Source organism: the organism of the source record quoted next, unplaced genomic scaffold (genome assembly GCF_019419815.1).
Source record: "Pyrus x bretschneideri cultivar Hongxiangsu unplaced genomic scaffold, Pyrus_bretschneideri_v1 Contig2, whole genome shotgun sequence".
Classification (NCBI taxonomy): Eukaryota; Viridiplantae; Streptophyta; class Magnoliopsida; order Rosales; family Rosaceae; genus Pyrus; species Pyrus x bretschneideri.
The window spans coordinates 3178115-3195382 of NW_025999501.1; the positions used below are offsets into that span (position 1 = coordinate 3178115).

At 40.7% G+C, this 17268-nt stretch overlaps 1 protein-coding gene across 1 annotated transcript; it reads left to right on the forward strand.

Annotated features, from left to right (window-relative positions):
* Positions 1-9568: 9568 nt before the first annotated feature.
* Positions 9569-14653, forward strand: LOC125476684 (the record flags this gene model as incomplete). The annotated part of the gene is made up of 3 exons (XM_048583019.1): positions 9569-10060; positions 10949-12305; positions 12780-14653. Coding segments are annotated over 3 exons (3723 nt in total), but the record flags the coding sequence as incomplete, so codon positions are not given.
* Positions 14654-17268: the final 2615 nt, after the last annotated feature.

Genomic DNA, 17268 nt, shown 5'->3' on the forward strand with positions numbered 1-17268 from the left:
AATGAATGTGATGAAAATATGGAATGAATGCTAGCTAGAAGGTTCTTCTCCACACATGTCACACTTGCATACACTTTGATTTTCAGTTGGTCTTTCGATAAATTATGAAACTCAACACCCCGAGTTAATTAGGTCCGCTTAAATTAACCGTCAAGTTTTCCTTAAGTTAGTGAATTGGATGGGTTAGCGCAACGCAATTCAAAACATTCTCCAAAAGTCCTTTACGTGAAAAGCACAATAAAGATACAATCAAAGATCATTAAGCATCATGAAAACTATAAGTGTCGACGAGGCATTCGTTACTATGATGAGCATGAAACTAGTGCCAAGAATTCATTTAACGCGATTGTTTATAAGCAACCTCCACTACTTGTGAATATAAGTTCATAACTATTAGGTGAAACTCACTTATATTCTAGCGTCAAATTCATGTATGAACATTAAGCGTGCACTCTCAATAAACATACACAAACAAGTTATCAATCAAACAGTTAAACGAATTGAATCCAACATTCATGAAATTCCAACCAAAAGTAATCAATTCATATTGCAAGCATAAACATGGTTTCGAATCACCCCCTAGCTAACTAGGGGGATTTAGCCTCTCATGTTCACAACAAGAAAAATACAATTGAATTTAAACATAAAGAACAAAGGATGGATTACACCTAGAACGCCCAATGAATCCACTTGAATTTCTGCGTGTCGAAGCTCCTCTTTCCTCTTCTCCTTGCTGCGACAGTGAGGTTAAATGGTGTTTTTAGTTGATTTTCTGGTTTGGGAATGGGTTTAAGGTAGTGTGGTGGTGCGGCAAGGTGGTGGAGTGATGGAGGAGGTGTGGAATGGAGGGAGAATGTGGTGGAAGGCTGCGGCAGGTTATGAAAATCTGTGGAAGTGGCTTGCGGCTGGAATTGAAAAGGCACGGCTTGGTGGGATATTGGAATATGGTGGCTGTTTTGGAATGATGGGAAGGAATTGGTGGCTGCGGCAGATTTAATAAAAATGGGATGAATTAGGTTATGGAATGGAAGGGGCTGGAATCAATATGGGATCCCACGGCAATAATGGGAATTGTGGGATGTTGCGGCAGATTTTTTTTATGGGTGGTTTTTAATTGTTTTAGGTTTTTAATATGGAGGAATAAGGGTGTGAATGGTTTTGGCTGAATAAAATGTTAATGGCTGAATAAAATAAATGCATGAATCAATGGGGGGTGACGGCTTAGAATGAAATTAGGGTGGAATTAATGGGGGGGGCCACGGGCAGAGATGCAAAATGGGTGCAGGTGGCTGCGGATGGATGAATATGGGAGAATTAGGGTGAATATTAGGTGCGGCTAGGTTGTAAAAATGTGTAGGGTTTCAGAAAATTAACCCTAGCTTATTTAAAATTAAATCAAAGGCTTACGAAAATAGGAAATTAAAACATAAATATAAAGGTGCGGCTAGGAAGGGAAATAGGGCTAGGGCCTTGGTTTTGTGTCCTAAAGTGCATACGAGGCCTATAAAGTGGCTAGAAAATACGGACGTTTAAGTTTAGGAAAGGTTACCAAAACAGGAAACTTAGGGTTAACTTTCCTAAAATAGGAAACCTTGTTTGAGTAGGATTCCTCGTTTTGGTAAGAATTCATCGTTGGAGTAGGCTTTTGTCGTTTCTTCAAGTCTTCAACTCATTCGTTCCTCTTTCGCTCCAAAAGACTCCATTTTGCATCTTCTTGCACACTTTGGCCTTATAATCTGAAAATACACAAAAGTGGCCTTAAACACTAAAACAACTAAGTAAACACAACATAAATGCACGAGAACAAGCTAATTAAGTCGCATGAATATGCTCCTATCAATCCGCGCTACTACGTGTCGTTCAGAAAGCGAAGGGCGTCGTTCAGAAATCGAAGGGGCGACTGCTCAGAAATCAAAGAGGCGTCTTCAAAGATCGAAGAGTCGTCACTATTCCAAAAAGCCGGATTTGCGGGATCAAAACGTTTGTTGACAACGGTAAAAGAACAGTACCACCACTTGCTATTGAATTCCCTATACATGTCGACCTTCAATTTTTTTTGGCAAGACAGAACTGAAGAAAATGCCCAACTCTTTCTCACCTCTGAGGGTGCACTCCCAGCAAGGCCTTTCGAGATACTCCATTCTCTCTTCTTCCCCAAAGATGATACCAGATGCCTGGAGTACAGATGATCTAGGAGGAAGCAGCACAACAAATACATGTGCTGATTCATTCATCGCTTCTTCAAAAGCAAAGGTATCTCATATCATCAAGGGCAAAAGCAAAGGTATCTCATATCATGCTCTTTCCCTGTCTTTTCCTTTGTCCTTGATATTATTTGCATGGCAAAGTGAACGAAGCAATCAGCCGGCACTTGGAGTCTATATGGACTCTATTCCCTGGTTGCTTACCTAGCTTTGCTGAGCTATCCTCTAACCCTCTTCATTACGAATTGGAGAGATTGAACAAAGAAACAGATAAGAGGAGGAAGCTCAGACCTTCGGGAGAGACCAAAGGAAGCCTGCTGCCCAGTTCAAGAGTAGCACAAAGGAAAATCAACGATGGGAGCAGCACAGTTCAAGAGTAAGCCTGTGGAATCACAAAGATCCAAGCCTCACTGCAATGATCAAGGAGAAGATGGAACGAACACTCCACAACCAGATTTGCATTTCTAAACTCTTCTCTTTGTTAGATACATTCTGCCATGTTTAGTATGTTTAATTGCTGTTTATATGTTTGTTTGTGTTTAGTGTGGTTTTTAACATTGAGGACAATGTTTGATTTAAGTGTGGGGGAGTTAATTAAAGTGTTTTGATGCAAATTCGTAGGGTTTTATCCACCATAAACTTCAAATGTTGTTTCTTGCTGTTTTTAAGTGTGTTTAGTGTGTTTTGACTTAAAAATTCGAAAATCACATAAAAAGTTGAAAAACATGTTTTGAAAAGCCTAAAAAGAGTGTTTTGAGTCGTTTTTGTGTCGTAGGTCACCTTCCAACACAATGATAAGGATTTGGTTTCTAATTGCATGACTGTTGAAAAGAGTTATAAACATGGAGAAAAGTTTGATTTACTATTGGTATATGCTTGGTCATGGTTATAATGTATGACTTCACATGTAATCATAAAAGAAAGAAAAAAAAGAAAAAAAAAAAAAAAATTTAGTTATGTAACATGCTTGAAGGAAGGAACTCAAACAAACGCTACAACCCTGAGAGACTTGAGCCTATAACGTTCTTTGGAGAGTATAATCTGTGATTTCTTGTTTTCCAAGGTTGTTGCATGATCTCATTATTCTTTGCTTGGTTACTACTTAGAAGGCGTTTCATCATATAAGTTCCAAATGCTAGAACTCATGCCCATTTCATTCAAAGCATGTTATTGATTTACATAACATATTCAAGATGAAGTTGTGTAATTGCCACCATAGCCAAATAACCTCACTTCCCATATTTCGTATATGTTGTAAGTTTTACCCCCGTTGAGCTTTGTTTAGCCTTTTATTCTTTGTCAACCCACATTATCCTCACCTAGCCTAGTTTAGGACAATCCACACCCTTGTTCTTAAAAGATAGTGAGCATAACTTAAATGAATTCCTTTTGAGTTACATTATGCAAGAAAATGAGTGTGGGGGAAGGAATGCTTGTTCTTAAGTATGTTTTGAGTTTTAAAAAAAAAAAAGAAAAACAGAAAAGAAAGAAAGAAAAAAAAAAAAAAAAAAGAGCTTGAAAAATGAAAGAATGAGTGATTGAAGAAAGGGCTCAAAACACCAATTCTGGCCCTAAATTGTCTCCCTTTTTGTTCCAAAGTTGAGTTTTCATTCAAAAGTGAATTCTAAGTTGATTCAATTGCCTTGCTCACTATTTCTTTAAGAACCTTTGTTTTCCATATCCCTTCTTTGTTATCCACACACCCCAAGCCCCATTACAACCCGTGACTTCAATCTTGAGTGTTATGTGTTTCAATTTGTGGAGTTTGAACTTGGTATGAGCATATGGTGTCACTGGTTCTCGCGTCTAAGTAGTAGCATTCCATTCATGAGATCATATCTAAACTTGATTATTAACTCCAGAAATTGCGTTCTTTGTGATACATATATGTGAGTGTCGTTTTCATGTTTACATCAATCTTCTCACATATGACTAGATTAGGGTGTGTAGTTAGAAATTTTGAGTGAAAATCGAGTGCATATCTTGTAAGGAATTGAGCAAATTCTCTAAGGCATGTTACTACATTCAAAACATGGTTTTAAATGCCTAATTGTGAACTAGTATATGGTGACTATGTTTAAGAATGTACTTAAGTGTGAAGATGACTAAAATCTGTGGGAATGATGATTTTTAACTTGTCATGTATATTGGAAATCCCTAAGACTGTTGTTGGAAGGTTTAGGTGTGTTTTACTTGTTTTGCTTTTCTTTCTGTTTTGCTCGAGGACTAGCAAAAGATAAGTGTGGGGGAGTTTGATAGGAGCATATTCATGCGACTTAAATGGCTTGTTCTCGTGCATTTACGTTATGTTTCTCTAGTTATTTTAGTCCTTTATGCTTCTTTTGTGTGTTTTCAGGTTCTAAGGGCTTAAGGAAGAAAAAAGATGCATTTTGGAGCATTTTGGAGCAAAATTGGGCTTGGAATGGATGGCATATGATTGGAGCCAAAATGTTGGACGAATTTGAAGGCCTTGTATTCACTTTGGACATAAAACAAAGGGCCTAGCCCATTCTCTCTTAAACCAAGCCCTTTGCCATGCATTTCCTTCCAATTCCAAAGCCCACAATCAATTCAAAAGCCATGCAAATCCATATTCAACACCCTAAACTGCAAGCATGCATCATCTCACCAAGCAATCAAACAAGCCACATGCATGTCACTTTAATCATTCAACCACATTCCCACTTTCCTAGCTAACCCTACATGCATTCTTTATTCACTCTTCATCATTGCACCACAAATCATTTAACCCACATGCATTCATAAATCATCCACACCTTTGTGCCATGCACATTCATAGCTTTCCCAACATAATTCACATACATTCCATTCCATCTCCCACATGCACATTCACCCCTTTCTCCATACCAAAACCGTGCATACACATTTCATTCCATTCATCCATCATTCATCCATCTTCCACCCCCTTTAATCATTTAACCCACATACATTCACAACACACTTCACTTGCAAAACAATAACCATTCACACACCAAAACATCCATGTCGTGCATCCCCTCCACATTTCAGCTTTCCAAATGTAATTTCATCAACACATGCATTCATTATTCATTCACCTTGCATTTCAACCCACATGCACATTTAATCATTCAACCTTGCAGCCACCTTTACACCCCATTCATCCACAAACATGCAACCAACACATTTTCACCAACAAACAAACATCATTGCCGTGCACTTCACCTTGTGAAATTCCAGCATCTTCACATGTATTTCTAGCTTTCCCTTGCATTTCCACCACTCATTCTTCATCATTTCAGCCACCTACATGCATTATTTATTAAACTTTTCATCATTACATCCAGAAAATGAGCAAGAAAGCTTCCCAAACACATGCTTCTTCAACAAACAAATCAGCCCACATGCACCATCCTTTCCTTTGCCGTGGGATCCCTTTGGCCCCCTTGTGAAAATTCGAGCAGTCTCAAAAAAGATGCACGGTTTTATGTCTGGGATGACCCATACTTGTGGAAATATTGCCCTGATCAGATTCTATGTAGGTGTGTGCATGAATCCGAATTTCATTCAATTTTAACTTTCTGTCACACTTATGCATGTGGGAGTCATTTTGGCACCCAAAGACAGCACTTAAGGTTCTTGAATGTGGATTTTTTTGGCCTACTTTATTTAAGGATGCTAGAGCTTTTTGCATAACATGTGATCGTTGCCAACGAACAGGAAACATAGGTCCAAGAGACCAAATGCTGCAAACATCCATTCTCTTTGTCAAAATTTTTGATGTGTGGGGCATTGATTTCATAGGTCTTTTTCCTCCCTCACATGGTTTCAATTATATTTTGCTTGCATTTGATTATGTGTCAAAATTGTTGGAAGCAAAAGCCACCCATACTAACGATTCTAAAGTGGTTGCAGATTTTGTTAAAATTAATATCTTTTCCAGATTTGGGATGCCAAGAGTTCTAATTAGTGATGGGGGTTCCCATTTTTGTAATCGAACCATTGAGGCGCTGCTTAAGAAGTATAATGTCATGCATAAGGTTTCAACACTTTATCATCCTCAAACAAATGGGCAAGCCGAGGTTCCAAATAGAGAAATCAAGCAAATTTTGGAGAAAACCGTTGGGCCAACAAGAAAGGATTGGAACTTGTGTTTGGATGATGCACTGTGGGCATATCATACGGCCTACAAAACACCCATTGGAATGTCCCCATTTCGCCTTATCTATGGCAAACCATGCCATCTTCCCGTGGAATTAGAGCACAAGACGCATTGGGCTGTCAAAACATTCAACATGTACATAGATGCGGCTGGAATGCAGAGGAAGCTTCAATTAAATGAACTCGAAGAGATTAGGCATGAAGCTTATGAGACTGCTCGAATTTACAAGGAAAAAACAAAGGCATTCCATGACAAGATGATTCGTAGCAAGACATTCTCAATTGGGCAGAAAGTGTTACTTTTCAACTCCCGCCTTCGATTGTTTCCCGGTAAGTTACGTTCTAAATGGATTGGTCCTTTTGTTGTTACTAATGTTTTTCCTTATGGTGCAATCCAAATTCAAAGTTTAAAGACTGAACAAGAATTCAAGGTGAATGGGCACCGTTTGAAGCCTTACTATGACCTTTTTGAGGAGCATGTGGTGGAGGAAATACCCCTTCATGCCGTGGACTCTAGTGAAGCTTAAAAGGAGGCATCGTTCGGCTAGAAGAAGTTAAAGCAAGCGCTTCTTGGGAGGCAGCCCATGCATTTGAATAAAGAAGACCTAGGAACTTTGATAGGAGCATATTCATGCGACTTAAATGGCTTGTTCTCGTGCATTTACGTTATGTTTCTCTAGTTATTTTAGTCCTTTATGCTTCTTTTGTGTGTTTTCAGGTTCTAAGGGCTTAAGGAAGAAAAAAGATGCATTTTGGAGCATTTTGGAGCAAAATTGGGCTTGGAATGGATGGCATATGATTGGAGCCAAAATGTTGGACGAATTTGAAGGCCTTGTATTCACTTTGGACATAAAACAAAGGGCCTAGCCCATTCTCTCTTAAACCAAGCCCTTTGCCATGCATTTCCTTCCAATTCCAAAGCCCACAATCAATTCAAATGCCATGCAAATCCATATTCAACACCCTAAACTACAAGCATGCATCATCTCACCAAGCAATCAAACAAGCCACATGCATGTCCCTTTAATCATTCAACCACATTCCCACTTTCCTAGCTAACCCTACATGCATTCTTTATTCACTCTTCATCATTGCACCACAAATCATTCACCCACATGCACTCATATTCCCATTTCCTTTCCAACATCTCACATGCATTTCCACCTTCCTACTTCATCATTTCACCACATTCTCCCTCTTTAACTCACATGCACCCAAACAAAGCCAACCTAGCTAACCCTACATGCATTATTTATTCACTTTTCATCATTGCACCACCAATTCACCCACATGCATTTCCAACCATTCACACCCCTTTAATCATTCTCCTAGCTATCATTCACATGCTCTCCCATCCATTCTCTCCCTATATGTTCCCTCCACTACTCCTATAAATACCCTTGCACTCTCATCATTCAAGGCATTCTTCATCTCATTCACAACACAACACTCTTCAAAATCATCCATTCTTCCCCCTTTGGCCGTGAGTTTCCCTTCCATTTCTCCTCCATTTCTTCCATTTCCATAAATTCTCCAAACCATTCAACACACCAACAACATCCCTTAAACCTTTTGCTACAACAACGAGGAAGAGAAGAGTGCCTAAACGTTCATACAATTCAAGTTTTGAGTTGTTGGAATGTTTAGGTGTTTCTTTGATTTCAAAGTTTCATTTTAATTCTCTTTGTTTTGTATGTATGGAAGAGAAGAGTGCTTAAACGTTCATACAATTCAAGCTTTGAGTTGTTGGAATGTTTAGGTGCTTCTTTGATTTCAAGGTTATGAGGAACTAAACCCCCTTTAGGTAGGGGGTGATTCGACACTATGTTTATATTTGCAATATGAATTGATTAACTTTCGTTGGAATTTCATAAGTTGTGGATTCAATTTGTTTAACCGTTTGATTGATAGCTTATTTATGAATGTTTATTAAGAATGCGCGCTTAATTTTCATGCATAAATATGACGCTAGAATATAAGTGAATTTCACCTAATCGTTATGAACTTATATTCACAAGTAGTGGAGGTTGCTTATAAACAATCGTGTTAAACATATTCTTGGCACGAGTTTCATGCTCATCATAGTAACGAATGCCTCGTCAACACTTATAGTTTTCATAATGCTTAATGATCTTTGATTGTATCTTTATTGTGCTGTTCACGTAAAGGACTTTTGGAGAATGTTGTGAATTGCGTTGCGCAAACCCATCCAATTCATTAACTTAAGGAAAACTTGACGGTTAATTTAAGCGGACCTAATTAATCCGGAGTGTTGAGTATCATAATTTATCGAAAGACCAACTGAGAATCAATCTTGTATGCAAGTATAACATGTGTGGAGAAAAACCCCTTAGCTAGCCTTCATTCCATTCATTCCATCACAATTTCATATTTACATTCCGCTCAGTTTATTAACTTGTTTTGTTATTTCAAATTTCGTCAAATCAAAACTTTTCCCCCCCTTTTTACTTTCTTGTTCTTTAGTGCTTAGAATCTGTTTAGTTTGTGTTTTAAAGTATTTTGAATCAAGCCATAATCTTAAATTCGTCCAAAATTAGTTTTGAGTCTTTTGGTTTGTCTTAATGTTTTAACGTTTAGTTTCACATTCTTTGAGTCTAGTTTAGTGTTTTATCTTGTTTTTACGTTTTTGAATCAGTTTACAAGGTCTTAGCAATCCCTCCTAATCCCCGGTCCAGAACGATCCCTACTTATACTTATACTACAATTGACAAAAAGAGGGTTTAATTTGTGTGCATATAATTTTCGCATCAAATTTTGGCGCCGTTGCCGGGGATTAGCAACTTTGCTAGTCCCTTTTCTTTATTTTTATTTTTATTTTTATTTTTTTTTTTGTTTGTTTTTCGTGCATTCTTATTTCAGATTCTTAGTTTGTTTGTTTTCTTGTTTTTCAGGTACTGTGTATGACTCGTAGCTCTCGGCCTATTATAGAGAACATCTCCGACTTTGACGGTGATTTTGAACGCACTTTGAGGAGAACGAGGAGTCAACAAGAGCCACCACAACCTCCACCACAACCTGGGCTTGAAGAGGACGAAGTAGGTGTAGAAGAAAAGCCCACTGACCAAATTTTTGAAGAAGAACAAGCCATGGCAGCAGATAATAGAACCATCAAGGAGCTTTCGGCCTCGGGTTTGGATAATGCATTGCCTCTTTGTATCCAATACCCCACGGCTGCAGAGGGGACGACTGAGGTGTTTGAACTCAAATCCAGTTTGTTACACCATATTCCGAAGTTCCATGGCTTGTCTATGGAAGACCCCAACAAACACTTGAAGGAGTTCGAGGTGGTTTGTTCGAGCATGACCCCCGTCACTGTGGATGGGAGTATATTGAAGATGAAGGCTTTTCCATTTTCACTTATGGACAAGGCCAAAGATTGGCTCTACGAACTAGCCCCAGGAACGGTGACTTCGTGGGAGAGTATGAAGCGTGCTTTCTTGGAGAAATTCTTCCCTACTTCAAGAGTGATTCTCCTACGGAAGAAAATTAGTGGTATTCAACAGAATTATGGTGAGACATTCCCGGCTTATCATGAGCGCTTCAAGGGCCTTGTAGCTTCATGTCCTCAACATCAAATGAAGGAGGAACTTCTCCTTCAATATTTCTATGAGGGCCTCCTTCCTATCGAACGTCAAATGCTTGATGCCTCAGCGGGAGGAGCATTGGTGGACAAAACACCAAGGGATGCCAAGATTCTCATAGCCAACCGAGCACTCAACGCTCAACAATATGAAGGAGTGGGCCAAAGGGAAGCCCCACGGCAACAAAGTGTAAATGAGGTGAGTGCTATTTCTGAAATTCAATCACAACTTGCTAATCTTACTTCTCTTGTTTCTCAGGTTGTGAATGGTCCAAAAGCACAAGAACACCAAGTTTGTGGCGTGTGCTCAATTCAAGGGCATCCATCCGACAAGTGCCCTCAACTAATCGAGAATGGTGGGTGGGAATCTGCCAATGCAATTGGGTTCCAAGGACAAAATCAACACAACCCATACTCGAACACTTACAATGCCGGATGGAGGGACCATCCAAACTTCAAATGGAGGGAGCCACAACAAGCTGCCCAACAAGGAGGATTTAGGCCAAACCCCCCTGGGTTTTATTCCAAGCCGTATGCACCCCAACAATCCCAACAACCTTCGACATCATCTCATTCAGGTACGTCCTTGGAAAGTAATCAAGCTATGCAATTACTAACCTCTATTTCGCAGGGGTTGCAAAATCAAAACAACCGGATAGAAAATAACGAGAAGGAGATGATGGATATGAAGAAACAAATGGGGCAGATTTCTGAGTTCCTTGGACAGATTAGAGATAAAGGAAAGCTTCCTAGCTCAACCACAGTCAATCCAAAGGGAGGATTCGAATCCGCCAAGGCCATCACCCTAAGGAGTGGAAAAGAAGTTGGGACCGAGCCAAACAATTCCAAATCTGCCCAGGAAGTAGATGAAGAGACGACACAACCTAAGGAAGTGTCTAGCTCACCCACGGAAAGAGTGAAAAACCCAATGCCGCAGGCCTCCAATTACCCTAACTCGGCCAAATCAGGTGATTTAAGTTCAAATTCATGTACTTCACGTCCTAATCTGCCCAATGTACCTTTTCCTCGCAGGTTCATGCAAGAAAAAAAGGAAGAAAGCGAGAAGGACATTCTTGAAACGTTCCGGAAGGTGCAAGTGAACATACCGCTTCTCGATGCAATCAAACAGGTTCCAAAGTATGCTAAATTCCTCAAGGACCTATGCAATACAAAGAGAAGAAGGGCAAACAAAGAGGTAGTTAAGGTAAGCGAGAATGTGTCCGCTGTTTTGCAACGTAAACTACCTACCAAGTGCAAAGACCCCGGTAGTTTCACGATTCCTTGTTTGATTGGACATAATCGTTTTGAACATGCCATGCTTGATTTAGGTGCATCCATAAATGTCATGCCTTATTCCATTTATGCATCAATGAACCTTGGCGAGTTAAAACAAGATGGCGTTATAATTCAATTGGCCGATCGTTCTAACGCTTATCCCAAGGGAGTCCTTGAGGATGTTTTAGTGCAGGTCAATCACCTTATTTTCCCCGCAGATTTCTATGTTTTAGACATGGAGGATTCAAGCCATGCTCCATCATTGCCAATCTTGCTAGGCCGTCCCTTCATGAAAACAGCAAGAACAAAGATTGATGTGTATACGGGAACATTGACCATGGAGTTTGATGGGGACATTATTCATTTTAATCTTTCTGAAACCATTAAACATCCAATTGAGGACCATTCTTGTTTTGCTATTGATATTGTTGATTCTTTGGCACAGGTGCATTTGGATCAAATGAACGAAGATGTACTTGAAGTAGCCTTAACCCACGGCATGCAATCTGACCATATTACCGTACCCCCTTGTGATGAAGTACTTGAAATGGTCGCTGCCCTCGAGTCATTGCCCTTCCACTCTGGTAAGTCTCCAATCTCACTTTTAGATTCGGTTTTGACTAACAAGTTACTTCCATCAACTGAGCAGCCACCTACACTTGAGTTAAAGCCATTACCTAGTCACTTGAAGTATGTGTTCTTGGGCCAAGATCAAACGCTACCCGTCATCATTTCAAACTTACTCACGGCTCAAGAAGAAGACAAGTTGATAAGGGTGTTAAAAGAGCACAAATCTGCCATTGGATGGACTTTGGCGGATATCAAAGGCATTAGTCCCACCACGTGCATGCATCGCATCCTTTTGGAGGAGGAAGCCAAGCCATCTCGTGAAGCTCAACGTCGCCTTAATCCACCTATGATGGAAGTAGTGAAAAAGGAGGTTATAAAATTACTTGATTGTGGTGTTATATATCCTATTTCTGATAGTCGTTGGGTGTCACCTGTGCAGGTTGTTCCAAAGAAGTCTGGCGTCACAGTGGTGAAGAATGAAGAACAAGAGCTTGTCCCCACTCGTGTTGTGACTGGTTGGCGTGTTTGCATTGATTACAGGAAGTTAAATGCCATGACAAGGAAGGATCACTTTCCATTACCATTCCTCGACCAAATGTTGGAAAGGTTAGCCGGTTATGAATTTTATTGCTTTCTTGATGGATATTCCGGATATAACCAGATTGTGATCGCTCCAGAGGACCAAGAGAAGACAACATTTACGTGCCCCTTTGGCACTTTTGCATATAGACGCATGCCATTTGGCTTGTGCAATGCTCCGGCGACGTTTCAACGATGCATGGTGAGTATATTCTCTGATTATGTGGAGAAGATTATTGAGATATTCATGGATGATTTTAGCGTGTTTGGCAATTCATTTGATCATTGCTTGAATAATCTGACTTTAATCTTGAAACGTTGTGTTGAAACGAATCTTGTACTTAATTGGGAAAAATGCCACTTCATGGTTAAGCAAGGTATTGTTCTAGGCCATATCATTTCTGAAAAAGGCATTGAAGTAGATAAATCGAAGGTAGACCTTGTTCGCCACTTACCCTCTCCAACTTCGGTTAGAGAGGTTCGTTCGTTTCTTGGCCACGCAGGTTTTTATAGGCGTTTCATTAAGGATTTCTCCAAGATTGCACAGCCACTATGCCGGTTACTTCAAAAAGAGGTGGTTTTCGAGTTTGATGAAGCATGCTCCACGGCATTCAAGCACTTGAAGGAAGCTCTCACTTCGGCTCCTATTATCACACCTCCAGATTGGAGCCTTCCATTCGAGTTAATGTGTGATGCGTCGGACTATGCCATTGGTGCTGTTTTGGGACAGCGAAAGAACAAGCAACCCCACGTGATCTATTATGCTTCTAGGACACTAAATGATGCTCAATTAAATTATTCAACCACTGAGAAAGAATTACTTGCTGTGGTTTTTGCATTAGATAAGTTCCGATCTTACTTACTTGGTACTAAAGTTGTTATTTTTACTGATCATGCAGCTCTCAAATATTTGCTCACGAAAAAGGAGGCCAAGCCTAGATTGATTCGATGGATGTTGCTTCTACAAGAGTTTGACATTGAGATTCGGGATAAGAAAGGCGTGGAGAATGTGGTGGCTGACCACCTAAGTCGAATGGTACATGAGGAAGTAGCGCCAATTTCTGAAACCTTTCCCGATGAGCAATTAATGTCTATCCACGTAAGTGAGCCTTGGTATGCTGATTTGGTTAATTTTCTGGTGTCTAAGCAAGTTCCTAACACCTTAAGCAAGGCTCAACGTGATAAATTAAAAAAGGATGCACGTTTTTATGTTTGGGATGACCCTTATTTGTGGAAAATATGCCCTGATCAGATTGTGCGTCGTTGTGTTCATGAATCTGAATTTAATTCCATTTTGAGTTTTTGCCATACATATGCATGTGGTGGACACTTTGGCACACAACGCACCGCGTTTAAGGTTCTTGAGAGTGGTTTTTATTGGCCTACATTGTTTAGAGATGCTAGGGCTTTTTGCTTAACATGTGATAGATGTCAAAAGACCGGAAGTATAGGCCAAAGAGACCAAATGCCGCAAACCCCAATCCTTGTTGTTGAAATCTTTGATGTTTGGGGTATTGATTTTATGGGTCCATTCCCTATGTCTTTTGGTTTTACGTACATTTTACTTGCCGTTGATTATGTGTCAAAGTGGGTGGAAGCTAAAGCCACCCGAACTAACGATTCTAGAGTTGTTGCAGACTTTGTGAAATCTAACATTTTCTCTAGATTTGGGATGCCTCGAGTGCTCATAAGCGATGGTGGGACTCATTTTTGCAACCGCACCATTATAGCATTGCTCAAGAAGTACAACGTGATGCATAAGGTTTCCACACCTTATCACCCCCAAACCAGTGGCCAAGCCGAAGTTTCAAATCGAGAAATCAAGCAAATCCTGGAAAAGACCGTTGGACCGAATAGAAAAGATTGGAGCTTGCGCTTGGAGGATGCACTATGGGCCTATCGAACGGCGTACAAAACGCCCATTGGTATGTCCCCATTTCGGCTAGTCTATGGCAAGCCGTGCCATCTACCCGTAGAGCTTGAGCACAAGGCACATTGGGCGGTCAAGACCTTCAATATGGATGTGGACGCGGCTGGAAACCATAGGAAGCTACAATTGAGCGAGCTTGAAGAGATTAGGCATGAAGCATATGAGAATGCCCGGATTTACAAGGAGAAGACCAAGGCCGTCCATGACAAGATGATTAGAGGCAAAACCTTCTCAATTGGGCAGAAAGTGTTGTTATTCAACTCTCGTCTTCGATTATTCCCCGGTAAGTTACGTTCAAAGTGGGTTGGCCCTTTTATTGTCACTAATGTTTTCTCTCATGGTGCAGTACAAATCAAAAGTTCAAGGACGCAGCAAGAATTCAAAGTGAATGGGCATCGATTGAAGCCCTATTACGAGATGTTTGAGGAGCATGTCGTGGAGGAGGTACCCCTCCATGCCGTGGAACCTAGTCAAGCTTAAATGGAGGTACCGTCCGGCTGCAAGACGTAAAAGAAAGCGCTACTTGGGAGGCAACCCAATACAGTGAATAAAACAAAGCTTTTTCATTAATTTTCGAGAAATTACAAATGTATCTAACAAATGGAGCTTCACAAAGGTTGTTTTTGTTTTTGTTTGCGTGAAGACCCGCCACGAGGCAAAACTCTAGAAGCGGAAGGCATCGAAGCAGGAGGCATCGGAGCAAGAGGCATCGGAGCAGAAGGCATAGGAGCGGGAGGCATAGGATATAGAGCATTCCAGGCCCCAATACTTGGCGGAACGCTGGATGACCCAGGAAAGAGGTGCCCCTGGAAGAAAGACGCAAGCCGTTGACGGTCACTTTGCATCCGACCTTGAGATTCCAGCATCTCATCAAGCTTCCTCTTCATGCCCGACGAATAGTTATTGGCAAGCACATGCAAAGTTCTATTCTCATACTTAAGTTGTTTGATCTCTTGTTTCAGGATCTCAACCTCCGCCATCAAAGATTCAACCTGACGGGAGCGAGCAAGGAGGCGTTGGCCCATGTTGGACACAGAGCCTGCGCACTGCACGCTGAGAGCCAGGGACTCTTGAACGGCCAACTGATCGGACCGTCCTGAAAGCAGCTGACTATCTCTGGGAGTGAGGAGGTTCCGAGCTACTATCGTAGCTGTTGTGGCGTCCTGCATCACGGAGTCTTCAACTGTAAGAGGACCGTCAGAAGATAAGAAAGAAGGGCGCCATACGTTATCTTGTTGCGGCACGCCCGAATCACTGCGGAGACTCAATTCTAAGCTAAGGTTCGATGGGTTTGCCATTTTTCAAAAGTGTTCAAAAAGAAGGGGTGGACGGAGTAAATTTTCGAAAGGCCGGAACCAATTTTTTCAGAATGGGAAATCTTCAGAGTGTGTAAGTTGGCGGTGATCGATAGCTCTATAAAAAGCCAAGGCAACGCGTCCACCGATTCAAAAAGCCAGAATTTGAGGTGCAAAGTTCGGCGACGCTCCCTCAGCTTTTCAGAAAACGCGTTCAACACGTGGAGGCCATCATCGCAGCTACACGTCTTTAGCCGACAGGCGCAAAGTTCGGCGACGCTTTCTCTGCTTTTCAGAAAGCGCGTGCAGCTTTATCGAAGAGACGTCTTCAAAGATCGAGGAGTCGTCACTATTCCAAAAAGCCGGATTTGCGGGATCAAAATGTTTGTCGACAACGGTAAAAGCACAGTATCACCACTTGCTATTGAATTCCCTATATATGTCGACCTTCATTTTTTTTTTGGCAAGACAGAACTGAAGAAAATGCCCAACTCTTTCTCACCTCTGAGGGTGCACTCCCAGCAAAGCCTTTCGAGATACTCCATTCTCTCTTCTTTCCCAAAGATGATACCAGATGCCTGGAGTACAGATGATCCAGGAGGAAGCAGCACAACACATACATGTGCTGATTCATTCACCGCTTCTTCAAAAGCAAAGGTATCTCATATCATCAAGGGCAAAAGCAAAGGTATCTCATATCATGCGTTTTCCCTGTCTTTTCCTTTGTCCTTGATATTACTTGCATGGCAAAGTGAAATAAGCAATCAGCCGGCACTTGGAGTCTATCTGGACTCTATTCCCTGGTTGCTTACCTAGCTTTGCTGAGCTATCCTCTAACCCTCTTCAATACGAATTGGAGAGATTGAACAAGGAAACAGTTAAGAGGAGAAAGCTCAGACCTTCGGGGGAGACCAAAGGAAGCCTGCTGCCCAGTTCAAGAGTAGCACAAAGGAAAATCAACGATGGGAACAACGCAGTTCAAGAGTAAGCCTGTGGAATCACAAAGATCCAAGCCTCACTGCAATGATCAAGGAGAAGATGGAACGAACACTCCACAACCAGATTTGCATTTCTAAACTCTTCTCTTTGTTAGATACATTCAGCCATGTTTAGTATGTTTAATTGCTGTTTATATGTTTGTTTGTGTTTAGTGTGGTTTTTAACATTGAGGACAATGTTTGATTTAAGTGTGGGGGAGTTATTAAAGTGTTTTGATGCAAATTCGTAGGGTTTTATCCACCATAAACCTCAAATGTTGTTTCTTGCTGTTTTTAAGTGTGTTTAGTGTGTTTTGACTTAAAATTTCGAAAATCACTTAAAAATTTGAAAAACATGTTTTGAAAAGCCTAAAAAGAGTGTTTTGAGTCGTTTTTGTGTCGTAGGTCACCTTCCAACACAATGATAAGGATTTGGTTTCTAATTGCATGACTGTTGAAAAGAGTTATAAACATGGAGAAAAGTTTGATTTACTCTTGGTATATGCTTGGTTATGGTTATAATGTATGACTTCACATGTAATCATAAAAGAAAAAAAAAAAAATTAGTTATGTAACATGCTTGAAGGAAGGAACTCAAACAAACGCTACAACCCTGAGAGACTTGAGCCTATAACGTTCTTTGGAGAGTATAATCTGTGATTTCTTGTTTTCCAAAGTTGTTGCATGATCTCATTAT